Below are 14,977 nucleotides of genomic sequence, written 5' to 3'. Positions count from 1 at the left end.
GGCTAAGTCCACAGAGCCTCGGAGCAGTGCTTGCCAACAATCCATGGCCACGGACATTATCCTTTTGTTTTTATTAACAGCCCATTGCAGACTCTTTCTTTTGCAAAATATAACAGAAGTAAACAACTTGAAAAATGAAGTGAAAAACGAAGTCATGTAAACTACAAGTCCAATATCTTAATTATTAGGTTCAACAGACGTGAAACTCTTCTGTCCAATGACTATAAATTATCTCAGCGCTTCCTCTTGGTGTGGTCTCCCTGTGGACCAGGAACCCTTCCAGGAGACACCTGGGCCTGGAGGAAGGACTCTTTCTCTGAGGAGTCCCCTGGTCGCATCCCAGGCTGTGGGACCTCTCTGGGGACACCTCCTGAGAAAGCCTAACTTGCAGAGTTAGTCTGTCATCCAACAGATACCGCTCAACTCCTAAGACAAAGGTGTCCTGCCTCGTCCTCCCGACGCTCCCTCACTGAACTCAGACCAGCTCTGACGAGCACTCCTGGTCATTCAGGGGCCTCTCTGTAACCCGAGAGAGAGGACACGGGTTCACCCCGTCTCCCAGGCCGCTTGCACGGCGTTATCATTTCATTCTGTTCTCCTCGGTGCCGTCATCTGTGCCGGGAGGGCCCGGGGACCCAGGGGTTCTCTCCAGCGTCTGTAGCCTCAACGATGCTGGGCCCTCCCTGGCAACATCTTCTCTCTTCTCAGTTCATCAGACTTTAAGACGAGTAAGGAAAATGCTAGAAAGTGGGGAGTAAGGTGTGTGAGGAAAAGCCAAAGTGAGCAGGAATGATCTAAGAGTGATGATTAACACCCGCAGGTCCCTGGGGAGAGGGCGCTGCACCCCTTCCCCGTGGGCGGGCCCAGAGAACACGGCTGGATGGGGAGGACTGAGCCGGGCCACCCACCTGATGGACACACTCCATCCATGTGAAACTAACGTTGATCTTCCTACTTCAGGTGTCTAACCGAAGGCCCTTCAAACCTGACACTGAAAACACCCTTGTTCTGGTCTATAGAGATAAAAGGCAAGAGTTGGGTGTTAAGCCCTCCAAAAACACAATCTGAGCTGCCATGCCCTCACCGGGTTAGTGAGTCCCTGACTCAGATGCAGGGGGGAAAGGGCCCCTCGGCCCCTCCGGCCCCATCGATTTCCCCTCTCCTTGGAAGAAGGAAGGTAGGAAGACACGGGAGCCCACTTCGATTTCCCATAAACATTTGTGCACACTCAACCCATTATGAGGCTGAGGATTTTTTAAAAATTTATTTATTTTTGGCTGTGTTGGGTCTTCGCTGTTGCGCATGGGCTTTCTCTAGTTGTGTCCAGCGGGGGCTACTCTTTGTTGTGGTGCACGGGCTTCTCATTGCGGTGGCTTCTCTTGTTGCGGAGCACGGGCTCTAAACACGTGGGCTTCAGTAGTTGTGGCATGTGAGCTCAGTAGTTGTGGCTCGTGGGCTCTAGAGCGCAGGCTCAGTAGTTGTGGCGCTCGGCCTTAGTTGCTCCGCAGCATGTGGGATCTTCCTGGACCAGGGCTTGAACCCGTGTCCCCTGCACTGGCAGGCAGATTCTTAACCACTGTGCCACCAGGGAAACCCAGGCTGAAGGATTTTTAATGATGGATCATTGTGCTGTTATTTTGTTTGTGCTTTAAGGAATATTTTTAGCTTTCTGTGTTTGACTAAGAGCAAATCATTCTAAAGGGTACACTCTGATCAAAAGCATACATCAATAAATCAGTGTGATCGTGACCTTTGCATAAATAATATCCTGTAATATTTATCCCATGACTTGGGACAAGGCTTATGTTCCTAGATTAAGATGGTGATGGTACAAAGCTTACAAGTGCTAATCAATCCAATATTAGAAATGTTCTGGTTTTTTAATTTGTTAGCAATTAGAGTTTATTCATGCTGTACCCAAGAGGCACATGCGAGATCTTTATCCTTCTAAAACCCCAACAAGAATTCGTACGCACGAATATTTCATTCCTGGTTTCCGAAAAACTCCAGTAAGTCCCTCTGAATCCAAAGAATGTAGTTTGGTATGACTGAGTAAAATGGTCTCTGAGCATAGCATTGGAATTCTATTTACAACCAAGAATATTTCTACCATGGAAAATTTCTCCTTCGTTTTCTAGTATCACCTTATGATTTTCCAAAAATGAAATTTCTCAGCTTTACACCAGTCTCATCCATCAGGTTTGGGTCAGGATGTCTGCTGGTCCTTTTGCAAAGTCCCCTCTGCAGGAAGCAATGAAGATTTGCCACCAGCGAGGTCAGGAGTCCAAACAGATGTGCTGCTGCCACACTGAAGGCCATTCCAGAAGAGAGATTCCCAAAATACTCTAGGCCAGGGTGGCAAAGTACAGCTGACGCCAGAGCTGGCCACCGCTTGCTTTCCTACAAACTAAGGGTAATTTTTGACATTTTTTAATGGTTGAAGGAAGAAAGAATTTTTGTGACACGTATAATTATACGAGATTTAATTTTTAGTATCTGTAAAGAAAGTTGTGTCGGCACACCGCTGTGCTCATTCATTTACTGTTGTTTCCAGCTGCTTTCATACAAGAAATGGCAGAGTTGAGTCATCGCAACACAGACAGCAAGGCCCACGAAGCCCTAAAAACTCCTTCTGTGGCCTCTGCAGGGGCCTCGCTGAGGCTGAGCGGGGCTGCTTCAGAGGAGACGCCACCCGTTTCAAAAAACTGATTCTGAGCTGTACTGTTAATTAGCCTCCTGTCTCTGCACTGTCCCTGGAGACAGTGCCAGGGCCACGCCCCCCGGGGTGACAGAGGAAGTCTGTCTTCATTCTTTGTCATCAGCACCATGGGCTTCGTTCTCATCACAGGGCCAGATACCATCGAGCGAGCTGGGAATCACACCTAGTGCCTGGAAAGTGTGAGCACGGATTGTTTTTATTTCGCTAAAATATGCATCACGTGAAATTTACCGTGTGAACGATTTTTAAGTGTACATTTTCTTGGCAGGAAATTTATTCACATTGTCGTGCACTCATCCCCACCGTCACCAGAGCTTTTTCATCTTCCCAGACTGAAGCTCTGTCCCCACTAAACAATAGCTCCCTGTCCCCCTCCCCCAGCCCCTGGCACCCACCCCTCCACTTTCGGTCTCTGGGAACTGGATTCCTCTAGGCGCCTCTCACACGCGGGATTGTATGGTATTTGTGCTTCTGTGATTGGTCCAGCACTTAGCGTGACGTCTTCAAGGAACAGCTAACTTTTGGTGGCTGCTCCCCAGTTTACACAGAGTTTGACACACATTATCTCACTTCCTTGGCACAATTACTTTGTGAGGCAGGTTATTTTTATCCCAGTAGAGCAGATGCTGTCAGGCAGCCACGGGGCCACCTGAGGCCACCTGCAAGCAGTGTGCTCACCTCAGGCCACACGGCACCTGGCACACGGCAGGCCCAGAAGAGCTGGATGTTGTCACTCTGAAAGTGACCCTCGCCTATGAGGGGCAGGAGGTGGCAGCTGGCACCACCTTCACCCCCAAGGAGGGCAGTTCTGAGGTGAGTTACCCGCGTGGCCTCAGAGGGTCCCCACTGTCCTGGGCCCCTGTACTCACTGAGTCACCCTATTTTGACCTCCTTGCTTTTTAAAAAAAATGTGGAATAGACAGGTTTATGGGGCAGAGAAGGGGAAGTGGTCACATACACATTTTCTATCTGTGTAAGTAACAGAGTATAAAGTAGAGGGGCCCCAAACCTAAATGTCTTCCTCCGAGAACCATATGTCTGTCTTCGTCACTCAAAACTCATCAGTCAGTTGGAAACTACAATACGTTCTGGTGTAGGAAAAGGGGACGTTTGGAGAACTGCATCTCAGTTTTGGGCTCCTCCAGGACAGAATGTTTCATCGGTGCCCGCCCTTGTCTGTATTACTTGAATCACTAGTTTTCTGTTGGGTAAGATCTATAATTCACATTGAATCTGCTTTGACAATTTAAACCTCTGTGTTACATGCATATGTACACATTTTAAAAGAATAATTAGTGAAGAGGATCTCCTTATCCAAGAATGACTAGTTTTAAAAACGTTCTTTAAAAAGTTTCTGAAAAAGGAAGCTTGTTAAAATGAAGACCAAAATCTCACAGTAAATCCTGAAAAAAAGAAAAAGCCAAGTACATTATTTTGAAAAGGAAAATTAAAATTATGAAAAAACATTTTATTTTGTTTTTTATCAAAACTGATTGTAATGTTGTACACCTAAAACTAATACAATGTTTTAGGTCAATTATATCTCAATAAAACAGGGGGAATATCTGTAATATCAACCACATGTTGATTTGGGGCCCTTTGGAAAAGCTCATTCTCAGGAGCTTTTTCCCTCAGAACACAGTTGCCATGTTGTAAGAAACTCTAGCCACATCAAGAGGCCACGAGTGGGAGCCCTGGACGGCCTCTCCAGCTGAGCCCACAGCGGCCCGCCCATCAACCATGTGAGTGTGCCATCTTGGATTCCTTCCCAGTCCAGCCTTCAGACCCCTGCGGCCTCAGGCAACATCTAACGGCAGGTACCAGAGACCCCAAATGAGAAGCACCCAGCTGAGCTCAATGATCTCACAGAACCTTGAGAAATGACAATATCTTCTTGTTGTCAGCTGCAAAAAAGAGCTAATGACACGATACCAAGATATGATGTCCTTTACTTCATGGTTACTTTTGCTGAGTGTTGAGAAATGGCTAATTTTTGCAAAAATACCTGAGGGCTTCATCAGTTTTCCCAAGACCCTTCCTTAAATGTTTCACATTAAAACCCTTCTTTTGGGCAGCTCTCATCTCATCACTATCCGTATTTATTTTCCTCTGATTCTACTGCCATCAGGTCTAACTCTGCCCCCTGCTCTCTTGACAATAGTCTGCAGTGTTATTACCCCTACTTCTCTTACCAGCTCCACAGAATCCCAAATATCTTGCAGGATCGCCAATGTAACTTTGCAGTCAGTTTGCGTGGTGTTTGCCTTGACTGTCATCTGTCGTGAGACTGAGTCACAAAAATGTTGATGAGGCAGTGAGAGAGAGAGACCCGCATTCTGAGCAGAGGGGGAGGCTTGGTGGGAACCAGTTTTATAAATGACACATTCGGTTATTAGTGTTTTCCTGTTTTGAGGATTTTTACTCTCAACACGACTTTGTAATGTTAGGGAGTCAAATGTGAAATAAAAAGAAAAGAAGCTTCCTGTACGTGTTGTCAAGAGATCAGGTACATCACGGCTCCTCCTCCTGCTTTCTCCACCCCTGCCCCCAACTCTCCACTTCCTGATTCAGCAGCCTTAACACCTGGGTGTCTAGTCTTGTAATACTCCTCTCCGTGAGAGAAAGCACAGAAAGAATCATATATGACTTGGTATGTTGTCCCTTCCACAGATGATTTGTAATTTTACAAAGGATTGAGTGAAAAGTCAAAATTTAACCTCAGGGGAATTATTGCCCTAGCGGTGACACTGTAGGAATCTCGTGAGGCGTCTGCCGGGTGCTCCCCCCACAGCTCTGTCCCGAGTCCATCTCCACCAGGCACAGGGCAGGGGAAGAGGACAGGGGACCACTGGGCCCTCTGCTTGCTAACCCAGTGCATGAGCGTTACCTGCAGAGAAACAACCGTCACGCGTGGTTGGGGACCAGCTAGTCCAGGCTGACGCTGCACCGACTCGCCCCCTTCCTGCTTCCTGAACATCTGTCTTCTCTTGGCCTGGACTGAAACTGACGATACAGGACAATGAGGACAGAATTGCTGCAGAAATGTCCCTGGGTAGGCAACAGGGGAGGGGGGCCAGAGCACAGGTGTGCGGGTTCACCTTAGCCAGGAGCTCGGTGAGCACCCCCAGAGTGAGACGAGGAGAAAGAAGCCTGTGTGCAGAGAGATGCAGCTGGATCGGAAGACGTGATGCGGGTAAGATGTGGAAGGCGTCTATTCTTGGTAAAGGGAAGCAAGGCTTCAGCTGAGAGTGAGGGCAGGAAGAAGATGCAGGAAGAAAGACCAGGAAAGAGAAGGTGTGAAATTTTGTGACCCAGGAAGTCAGGTTCCAGGCAGGTGCAGCTAGGGGGCTGCTGCCGGAGCTGCATGTGGAGGAACAAGCGGAGTTTGCCAGATGAAGGAGTGGGGGAGGGCCATCTCAGCAACGGGAATAGAATCGCTTGGGTGACAGGGCGACTAGGCTGTCACCCTGAGACAGGAATACGGGAGGAATGGTGGAGACTGAACAGGCTGCGCTTGAGGTGTTGCATCAAGTTCAAGTGTCCTTTAGGTGGCTGAACGTACAGGACTAGAGCCCAGTGAAGAGTCTTGTCAGTGAGCGCAGAGTTGAGGGTCATGACTATGCGAGCGACTGTGGATCAGGGAGATCGTGCAGAGGGGGAAGGGCAGAGACCCAGGCGCTGAATCCCGGGAAACACAGACACGTTTAAGGGAGGAGCAGGGTAAACAGCGAGGACCTACTGTACAGCACAGGGAACTCTATTCAATGCCCTAAGGTAAACCATAATGGAGAAGAATATGAAAAAGAACGCATACATGTACGTGTGTACAACTGAGTCACTTTGCCGTACAGCAGAAACTAACACAACATTGTAAATGAACTCGACTCCAATAAAAAATAACTAAATAAAGGAGGAGCAGAGAAAGAGCCGTGACAGAGATGAGATGACTCAGACTAGGGAGGACTGGATTCAAATGAGAGCTGGAAGGAGAGTGGCTAACTAGGATCCGAGAAGAAGAGGATGGCCAGCGTGTCAGATGCCACAAGCGGTGTGAGCAGAAGAGAACCCATCAGCTGCGCAACGTGGAAGGCACTCTTGTTCCTCACTGGGCCAATTACAATGTGGTGGGAAGGTCTGGAGTCAGGCTGCAGGGGGTGGAGGGGTTGGTAAGGAGAAAGTACAGAGCATGAGCGTGCAAGGGCCTTTCCCGAAGGTTGTCTGTGAAGGGAAGGAGAGACGGCGGAGCAGCTGAACAGGAGTGTGGAGAACGGCTTTCCTGTTTGAACTATTGGTTTGTGTGAAGATGCAAGCGATGGAGCTTGCGTGTTCACGGGAGAAATGGAGCCCAGAGAGGGGAGCAGTGGATTCTAGCTGCACTTCCAGGGAGCTGACCCTCTAGAGGCACAGACGAGCCAATCGACGTGTGACACAGTGATGATCATGAGTGCTGAGGAGAACCGGGGAGGAGAAGAGAGGGGGCAGGGGCTGTTGTCTGGTGGCAGAGAGCCCTCGGCTGAGGCGACATCTGACCAAGCCTGAGGGGAGAGGGGGAGCAGCGACCTGTGGGGAAGCGTCCCAGGCAGAAGGAACATTGGAGAGGAAAGCCCAGGAAGAGGAGTGCACTTGGCATTTCCAAAGGATCTCGAGGAGGTAGGAGGGGCGGGAGAAGTGAGCCCCACGAGCCCCGGAGAGTCAGACGGGGGCCACAGGTCATGGAGAACATTGTGGACCACTTCAAAGACTTGGTTTTTCACTTAAAAAAAAAACCCCCACTTTGGGACTTCCCTGGCGGTCCAGTGGTTGGGACTCCGCGCTTCCACTGCAGGGGACGTGGGTTCAATCCCTGATGGGGGAGCTAAGACCCCCATATGTCACGCCGTGCAGCCAAAGGAAAAGAAAACCACTTTGGTTGCTAATATAAGCGTAGGATTATTGTCTGGGAGGCTGGTGGACAGCAAAATTTGGAAGAGAAGAAAAAGCTTCAGAGTGGAGATGAAGAGGAAAGGAATGGCGAAGACTGGGGTCCTCCTAGATGGAGGCGGATCTGAGAGTCATTGCCTAATGGCTTGACTCTTTTTTTTTTCAGTCATCTATGACTGAAGGTAGTGAAGAGAGAGTGACAGTGAGGGGAAAGGTTCCAGACAGAGAGATTTCAGAGAGAGAGGGGTTTTGGAAGAGCTGCCCAGGTTATGGAGGAAGAGTTCACGGGCCCCTGACAAGAGGCCAGCCTGCTAGAACCGCACCTCGGTTGGAGCCCTAATCAGACCACGGGGAGGGTTCTCTGCCCGCTCAGCAGTCTGGGTGAGACAGAGAATGAGGGGGACACGGTGAGAGTGACTGGACCAGGGCCACCAGAGGTCTCCCAGACAGGGCGAGAGATGACACACGGGGGGCTCACAGACAGGGCAGATGCCATGGCCAGAGACAAGTGGTCTCAGCGGTGTAGAAATTTCCTGGTTTCTAAGAGTATTTAAGTTCCTCTTTGAGACCAAGATCCCCTGGAGATGAGATGAGGTTGATCCCTTTTTCACTAACCCAGTGGCAGCGCGGCCTCAGGGCAGACGATGGTGAACAGAGGAGAGTGACTCTGATCTCCATATTCTGTTCTTTCCCAGCGAAGATGCTGTGTTTTCAATCAAAAATAAGATCATCCTAAATGTCACTGTTCCACACCCATCTGGGCTCCTGAAAGCAAGCTGCCTTGTTTCTGAATCAGATGTCATCACCCACGGAAGAGCCTCCTGCCTCCAAGCTTGGCTGGGTGGGAAAGCCTCGCGCATCGCTCCCAGCGAGGCTGGCCCCATGGTTACAGGCAACCGTTTCCTGCAAAGGAAGAGGATGGAACAGAAACAGGTGGTAACAGAGAACCACTTCATCACGGCTTCTCTGAAGCTTCGGAGACCCACAGTTACAGAAATATTAATGAGCTGATTCATGGGTGTGAACATTTTACTCCCCCAGAGTCACATGAAGCATTGCCAATTCCGTGGGACATCCAGAAGGGGCAGCAGGAAACCAAACACAGCAACGTAGTCTATAAGCTACGATGGGTTTCCCAGCTAAAGCCTGGGACCTCGTGCCTGGAGGTACAGACACAAGTCACAGCAGGCGAGCAGCAGTGCACTGAGATGCCAATGAAATCCTGCAGAGATCTGTCTTGGGAGAAATGTCTGGGTTCCCTCCGAGATATGGCCACACCCTCCTCAGCCCCTGCTACTGAACCTCCTTCCAGGAATGACAGAAGAATATGCTCAGGACCCTGTACCCACGTGCAGGCGGGAACTTTGTGGCTATAAATACATCAGCCACTTCATGAGGGCGGGGCGGGGCAGGGAGAGTGGTGAGGTTCTACAAGCACAATCACCCTCATGAACTCGTGAAGGAAGTTTCATTCATAAACATTTATATCCAGCAAAAGATTTCAAAACAGACTTTCTTTACATCAAGCATTCCCACAGAGGGAAGGGAAGCCGTGAGAAATTCCTCTACTGGTAGCCAAATGTTTTCCCTCACAACAGGAAATGATGCTCTAACACATGACGGTTGGGGGGTTATAATACCTGCAGATGTTTTCTATAGAAGTGTCGTCCCATGAAAAGTTCTCATGTAGCAAACAGAAAGAACATTCAACATTTAAAAACATGTAACAATGTTTGTACGCCATAGAGTTGTGCGTACACGTGTGTGTGTGTGTATGCATGTCTGTGTTTGTGTGTGTCTGTGCTTTACAGGACAGAAATGTGTATTTCTTCTTCCACTTAAAGGCATCAGAAAGACTGAGGTTTCTTAACACGGAGGTGTGCCAGATGCTTTGCATACCTCGTGTTCTGGTTTCATCCTCACCACAAGCCCGGGAGCTATGGACTATTACTGTTACCATTTTATACTGAGGAAATGAGGTCCCTGGGGGTTAAACCTGAGGTCACACCAGCAGCAAAGGACAGAGTCAGCCTGACTCCAAAACCCATGTTCTTCCCGCTATATGGCTTCACCTTCTCAAGGTCCATCAAATACTTGTACCCTTTCCTGTACACATATGTAAACGTTCCTGCTGGAGTAATTTTTATAGTTCATGGGAAAATGCTGCCAGGAGAGCTGAAGAGGAACAGAAGGAGATTTTTGAAAGCTACAGAAGGGATAGAGTTCCAGCACGTATTTAGGCATTTCCAGAAGGTACAGCGCAAGAGTACAGCCTCAGCATTAATTAGCATCTCACGCATATGGGGTAAGGTGTCCTTCTATATCGTATTTAGGAGATATTCAGCTGCATCCCAAGCACAAACCCTAGCTCTTCTGCGTCCCACTGCTTTTGTCCACAATTTCCTCCACCTGTCAGACGACAGTCTCGGCTCCAGTGGCGGTGGTGTGGTCTTCCGGGCGCCTGCGTTGCCTCTCATCTTGGAAAGCCCTGGTCAGAACCACTTTTAAGGACTCCTTGAACCGCTTCTTCCTGCTGCTGCCACGAAGAAGTAAATAAAAGGGTTGGCGCTGCTACTGATTGTAGAGAAGAGAAGAGAAATGTGGTGCAAGTTCCTGAACGTCGACCACTACTCATAACAGAGCAGGTAGAGGAGCCTCATGGGCACGGCGAAGATGAAGAATACGACGATGGTGGCCGTGATGACAAGGTACAGCTTCGAGGAATGGGGTGCCCACGCCTTCTTCCGAATCTTCACTACCAAGATGGTGCTGGACACCACCATAAGCGGAGGGAAGCCCAGGAAGCTCAGAATGGCTATAAAGACGATCACCGCCCTGCAGTCACTTCGGGAGTGAGTCTGTCCTTCCCCGTCAATGCACATGACGTATTCCACGGTGGTCACTGAGCAGGAAAGTGCGCACAGGAGGGCACAGATGAACGCTGACTGGTGCTTGGGGCGACGGCAGCGGTACCGGATGGGGTACAGGACGGACAGGCACCTCTCCACACTGATGGCTGTCAGCAGATACAGACCCGTGTTGTAGCCAAAGAGAAATGTCACCGACAATGTGACAACTGTGTAGTACCAGCCGGAAGAGAGCTCGTAATCTAAAGCATAGTCGACAGACGGAATAAAGATGCAAAAGAGTAATGAGATGTCCGCAATAGACAAGTGGGTGATGCAGACGGTGAAGGGGTTTCTTCTCATCCGGAAGCAGAGGAACCAGAGGAGAATTCCATTCTCAACAAAGGCCAGTGGGGAAATGCTCATGATCACCCAGTGCACGATGGGAATTTCCCGACGCGGCTCTGCTCCTGAGGTGTTCCCGCTGGCTGAGGCGTTCGGGGACTCCTCAGCAACAGATGATGTCCCGTTTGCCTCACCCATGAGGGGACCTCAGCCTGGGCTCTTCAGGTATTTTGCTGTAAATAAGTTTAAGAAAAAATCCAGGTTGATGAATCGCAGTAAAAGGGAGACTTCAGCTGCGGGTTATAACCTTCAAGTTATACGAAAAGTGTTTACTAGACTGCACAATTCTCTTTCCAACGAAGATAAAGTTAGACATTTCACTGAGAGGGAACTGATTTAATAATATTTTTTGATTCTCCCCAATAGCCTTTGATTCTGTACTACTCCTTGCTTGTGGTTCAGCGCCAAAGGGGATCCGCCAAAGCAAGAGGATCAAATTCCTGGTGTCCACATCCGGTCCGGCCTTAGCTTTCTGAATGGTGTTTTGAAAACCATCTCATCTTCTGTGCCTTCATCTCCTGGCCTGAGAGACCGGGTTCAGCGCATTAAAATGCAATGACAAAATACATCTTTGGGCAAGGCTGTGGTTGTCACTTTTTGATGCATAAAGTGCCATAAATGATGGGTGATTGAGAGGGTACCAATATTTTCAAAAAGTGTGAACAATTAGAAGGCATGTGCTTTATGTGGTTCAATAGGGTACCAATATTCAATATGGAAAAAGTATGTTCAGTAGGGTACCAATATTTTCAAAAGTGTGAACAATTAGAAGGTATGGGCTTTATGTGGTTCAATAGGGTACCAATATTCAATATGGAAAAAGTATGTTCAGTAGGGTACCAATATTTTCAAAAGTGTGAACAATTAGAAGGTATGTGCTTTATGTGGTTCAATAGGGTACCAATATTCAATATGGAAAAAGTATGTTCAGTAGGGTACCAATATTTTCAAAAGTGTGAACAATTAGAAGGTATGTGCTTTATGTGGTCTCAATATCTGTGGCGAAGCTGAGCACCTACTCAGACCAGGTGTGTCCTGCAAACCATCCCTGGGGAAGAGGTGGTGCAATTCAACAAGGTGTATTCACATCCTCGTGCTCCATAGGGTCCTATATGTGCAAAATAATTAACCTCTAGAAAGTTAATTTGTAGACAGATGCCTTTTCTGAACGAGCTCACCTGAGGCAGAACAGTACATAGACGTGATACTGTGTGAGCAGGTGGGCTGGTGAAAAGGCTAGTTTCCTCTCCGGTGTTTGATCCAGGAGCCCACTGAGGTCCCTGGCTCCACGGTCCTGAGACCCCTCTCCCCACTAACCCTTCCCTCAGCTGTTCTGATGACATCCTGGAAATCATTTTTACTGGAGCAGATTCTCCTTTTGTTTCATAATTAGATAAGATATAGACACCGGTACTCTTAGGAGCCAAACACAAGGACCAGAATTCACAACTCCATGGCATGGCTGACCAAAGAGCTGCTATACAGACCAGGCTTTATTTGAAGTTTGTAGGTAAGATAACCATATTCCCCAAGTTCATCCACCAAATATTTTTCAGTGCCAACTGCAGGCCAGGCACCGTTTCAGGCACTGGGCTACAGCCGTGAATGAAACAGACAAAGCATCAACCTCTTGGAGTTTATATTCCAGTGGGGAGGCAGTCAATAACCAATAACTAATAACAACAGCAACAAACAAATAGATGTCAGATCGTAATAAGTGTCACAGAGAAAAGTAAAGCACAGACCACGGCGCAGACCAGAGTGTGGTTTTGGAGACAGTGAGACACGGTTGGATTCTGGATGCAATTTTAACTGCTAACAGGTGAGATATGAGTTATTGAAGGAAAAGAGAAGAGTTTGTAGCCACTTGCTGAATGGACAATGTGCAGGGGAGCAGTTTGGGAGGGGCCATACGGAGCTTGGGAAGCTCGTGCAACAGCCAGACAGAGCTGTCTCAGAGCATGTCGGGAGCTGGGGTGTGGGAGCAGACGTAGGCTGTGTGCAAACAGGTGAAATGTTACTCAGCCATAAAGAGGAACGAAACGGTGCCGTTTGCAGAGATGTGCATGGACCTAGAGACAGTCCTACAGAGTGAAGTAAGTCAGAAAGAGAAAAACAAATATCGTATAATATCGCTTATATGTGGAATCTAGAAAAACGGTACAGGTGACCTTATTTGCAAAGGAGAAACAGAGACACAGATGTAGAGAACAAACGTATGGGTACCAAGGGGGGGAGGGGAGTGGGATGAATTGGGAGATTGGGATTGACATATATACGCGACTATGTATAAAATAGATAACTAATGAGAACCTACTGTATAGCACAGGGAACTCGATGCTCTGCAGTGACCTAAATGGGAAGGAAATCCAAAAAGGAGGGGATATACATATACGTACAGCTGATTCACTTTGCTGTACAGCAGAAACTAACACAACATTGTAAAGCAACTCAACTCCAAGAAAAACGTTACAAATAAATAAAGATCATGATGCACAGACACACACACACACAAACGAGGTGAAACATAAAATCATGAGGCTAGATGGGATCACCTATGAAATACGGGTCACTAAAAAGGAGAAGAGGTCCAAGGACTGAGACTTGGAGCGTTTCAAAGTTTAGAGCTTGGGGGAATGAAGAGAAGGAAGCGAAAGAAGCTGAGAAGCTAGGAGCATAATTTATTCATGGGAACAGGAGGGAAGGCAGAGTGTGTGGTTTAGGATGCAGCCAGGTGGAGCGAGTGAAGAGGGAGTGTTACAAGTTGGAAGAAGTTCTCTTCTGAATGTGCGGTATCTCTTTTTTCAGCAAAGTCAGGAGCAAGGTCATCCGCTAAGAGTGAGGAGATGTTAAGGGTTTAAGGAGAGAGGGCAAGAAGTGAAGTAATTAGGTGAAAGAGGGAAAGGACTGGGTAAATATACAAAGAGCCAGATTTCCGGGCCAACCTTAGAGCTTGCCTGGATTACTGCTCATGAATTTAAAGAGAGATGATTGGCATGACGTGTGCTTTTCTCTAGCTATGGCTCAGCTGTCCAGGTGTGAGTGTGCAGAAAGAGGAGAGATGGATTTAACCAGGACGGGGTTCTACCAGGCTGCTGCAGTGGAAAGCGGGGGACACATTATAGCACATAGAAAGTGGGGGACACACTACAGCACACAGACTACGGAACTCAATAGAGTTAGGAGAAAAGTGAGGCCAGGAGAGAGGTGACAGGGGGTGAACTGGAAATAGGAGCCCTCGACTGGAGATCCCAGCAGTGTCTGAGAACTAACTGCTGAAGTCCGAGTACTAAAGGTAGCAAACTGGAAAATAGGAGGCAGAGGTTGAACAGTCGGATGCTTGAAGCCGAGATTGCAGTGGTGTGGTTTGGGGGTTACTGGTGTTGATAAATGTAGTGCATGACCATGGGAATGAATGGCTGATGGAGAGTGGAGGACAAGATCCTTTGAGGTGAGACCAGGACCTGGAGCCACGGTGTTGGAAGAATTGTCTGCACGGACATTGAAATCACTGGGAAATAGGTTAGAATACAGGAATATCATTAGAAAAAACTGGCTGTGAGCCAGGTGTTAAATCCTTAAGGAATTTGGAAGAGCGGCCCAGAGGTCTGTAGACAGTCACAGCAAGGAGGGTGGTAAGTAACATAGTTGGATGGTGTGTACTTTAGAGCTGGGTGTTTTGTTGTTGTTGGTGGTGATGGCGTTTCAGGGGGAGAGAAAAAGCAAACAGAAAAACCTGAAACACAAAAACAGTAGAGAGTATGAAGGGTCTAGATCAGTGTTGTCCAACAGAAATGTAATGTGAGCCATGGGTGTAATTTAAGGTTTTCTGGGAGCCACACACAAAAATGTAAAAAGAAACATGTGAAATGAATTTTAATAGCATATTTTATTTAATTCAATGTGTTCAAAATATCATTTCAATGTGTAATCGATATAAAATTTTTTTTTTTTTTTGTGCTACGCGGGCCTCTCACTGCCGTGGCCTCTCCCGTTGCGGAGCACAGGCTCCGGACGCGCAGGCTCAGCGGCCACGGCTCACGGGCCCAGCCGCTCCGCGGCACGTGGGATCCTCCCGGACCGGGGC

General features: G+C 48.1%; 1 protein-coding gene across 1 annotated transcript; it reads right to left on the bottom strand.

Moving 5' to 3' along the window:
- Positions 1-10,051: 10,051 nt before the first annotated feature.
- Positions 10,052-11,028, bottom strand: MAS1 (MAS1 proto-oncogene, G protein-coupled receptor). The gene is given in 2 exon segments (XM_007130892.2): positions 10,052-10,182; positions 10,185-11,028. Coding segments are annotated over 2 exon segments (975 nt in total).
- Positions 11,029-14,977: the final 3,949 nt, after the last annotated feature.

The sequence above is a fragment of the Physeter macrocephalus genome, chromosome 10, assembly GCF_002837175.3.
Source record: "Physeter macrocephalus isolate SW-GA chromosome 10, ASM283717v5, whole genome shotgun sequence".
In the NCBI taxonomy this organism is placed as follows: domain Eukaryota; kingdom Metazoa; phylum Chordata; class Mammalia; order Artiodactyla; family Physeteridae; genus Physeter; species Physeter macrocephalus.
The sequence above is the reverse complement of the archived record's forward strand: the minus strand, read 5'-3'. Positions and strand labels throughout refer to the sequence as shown.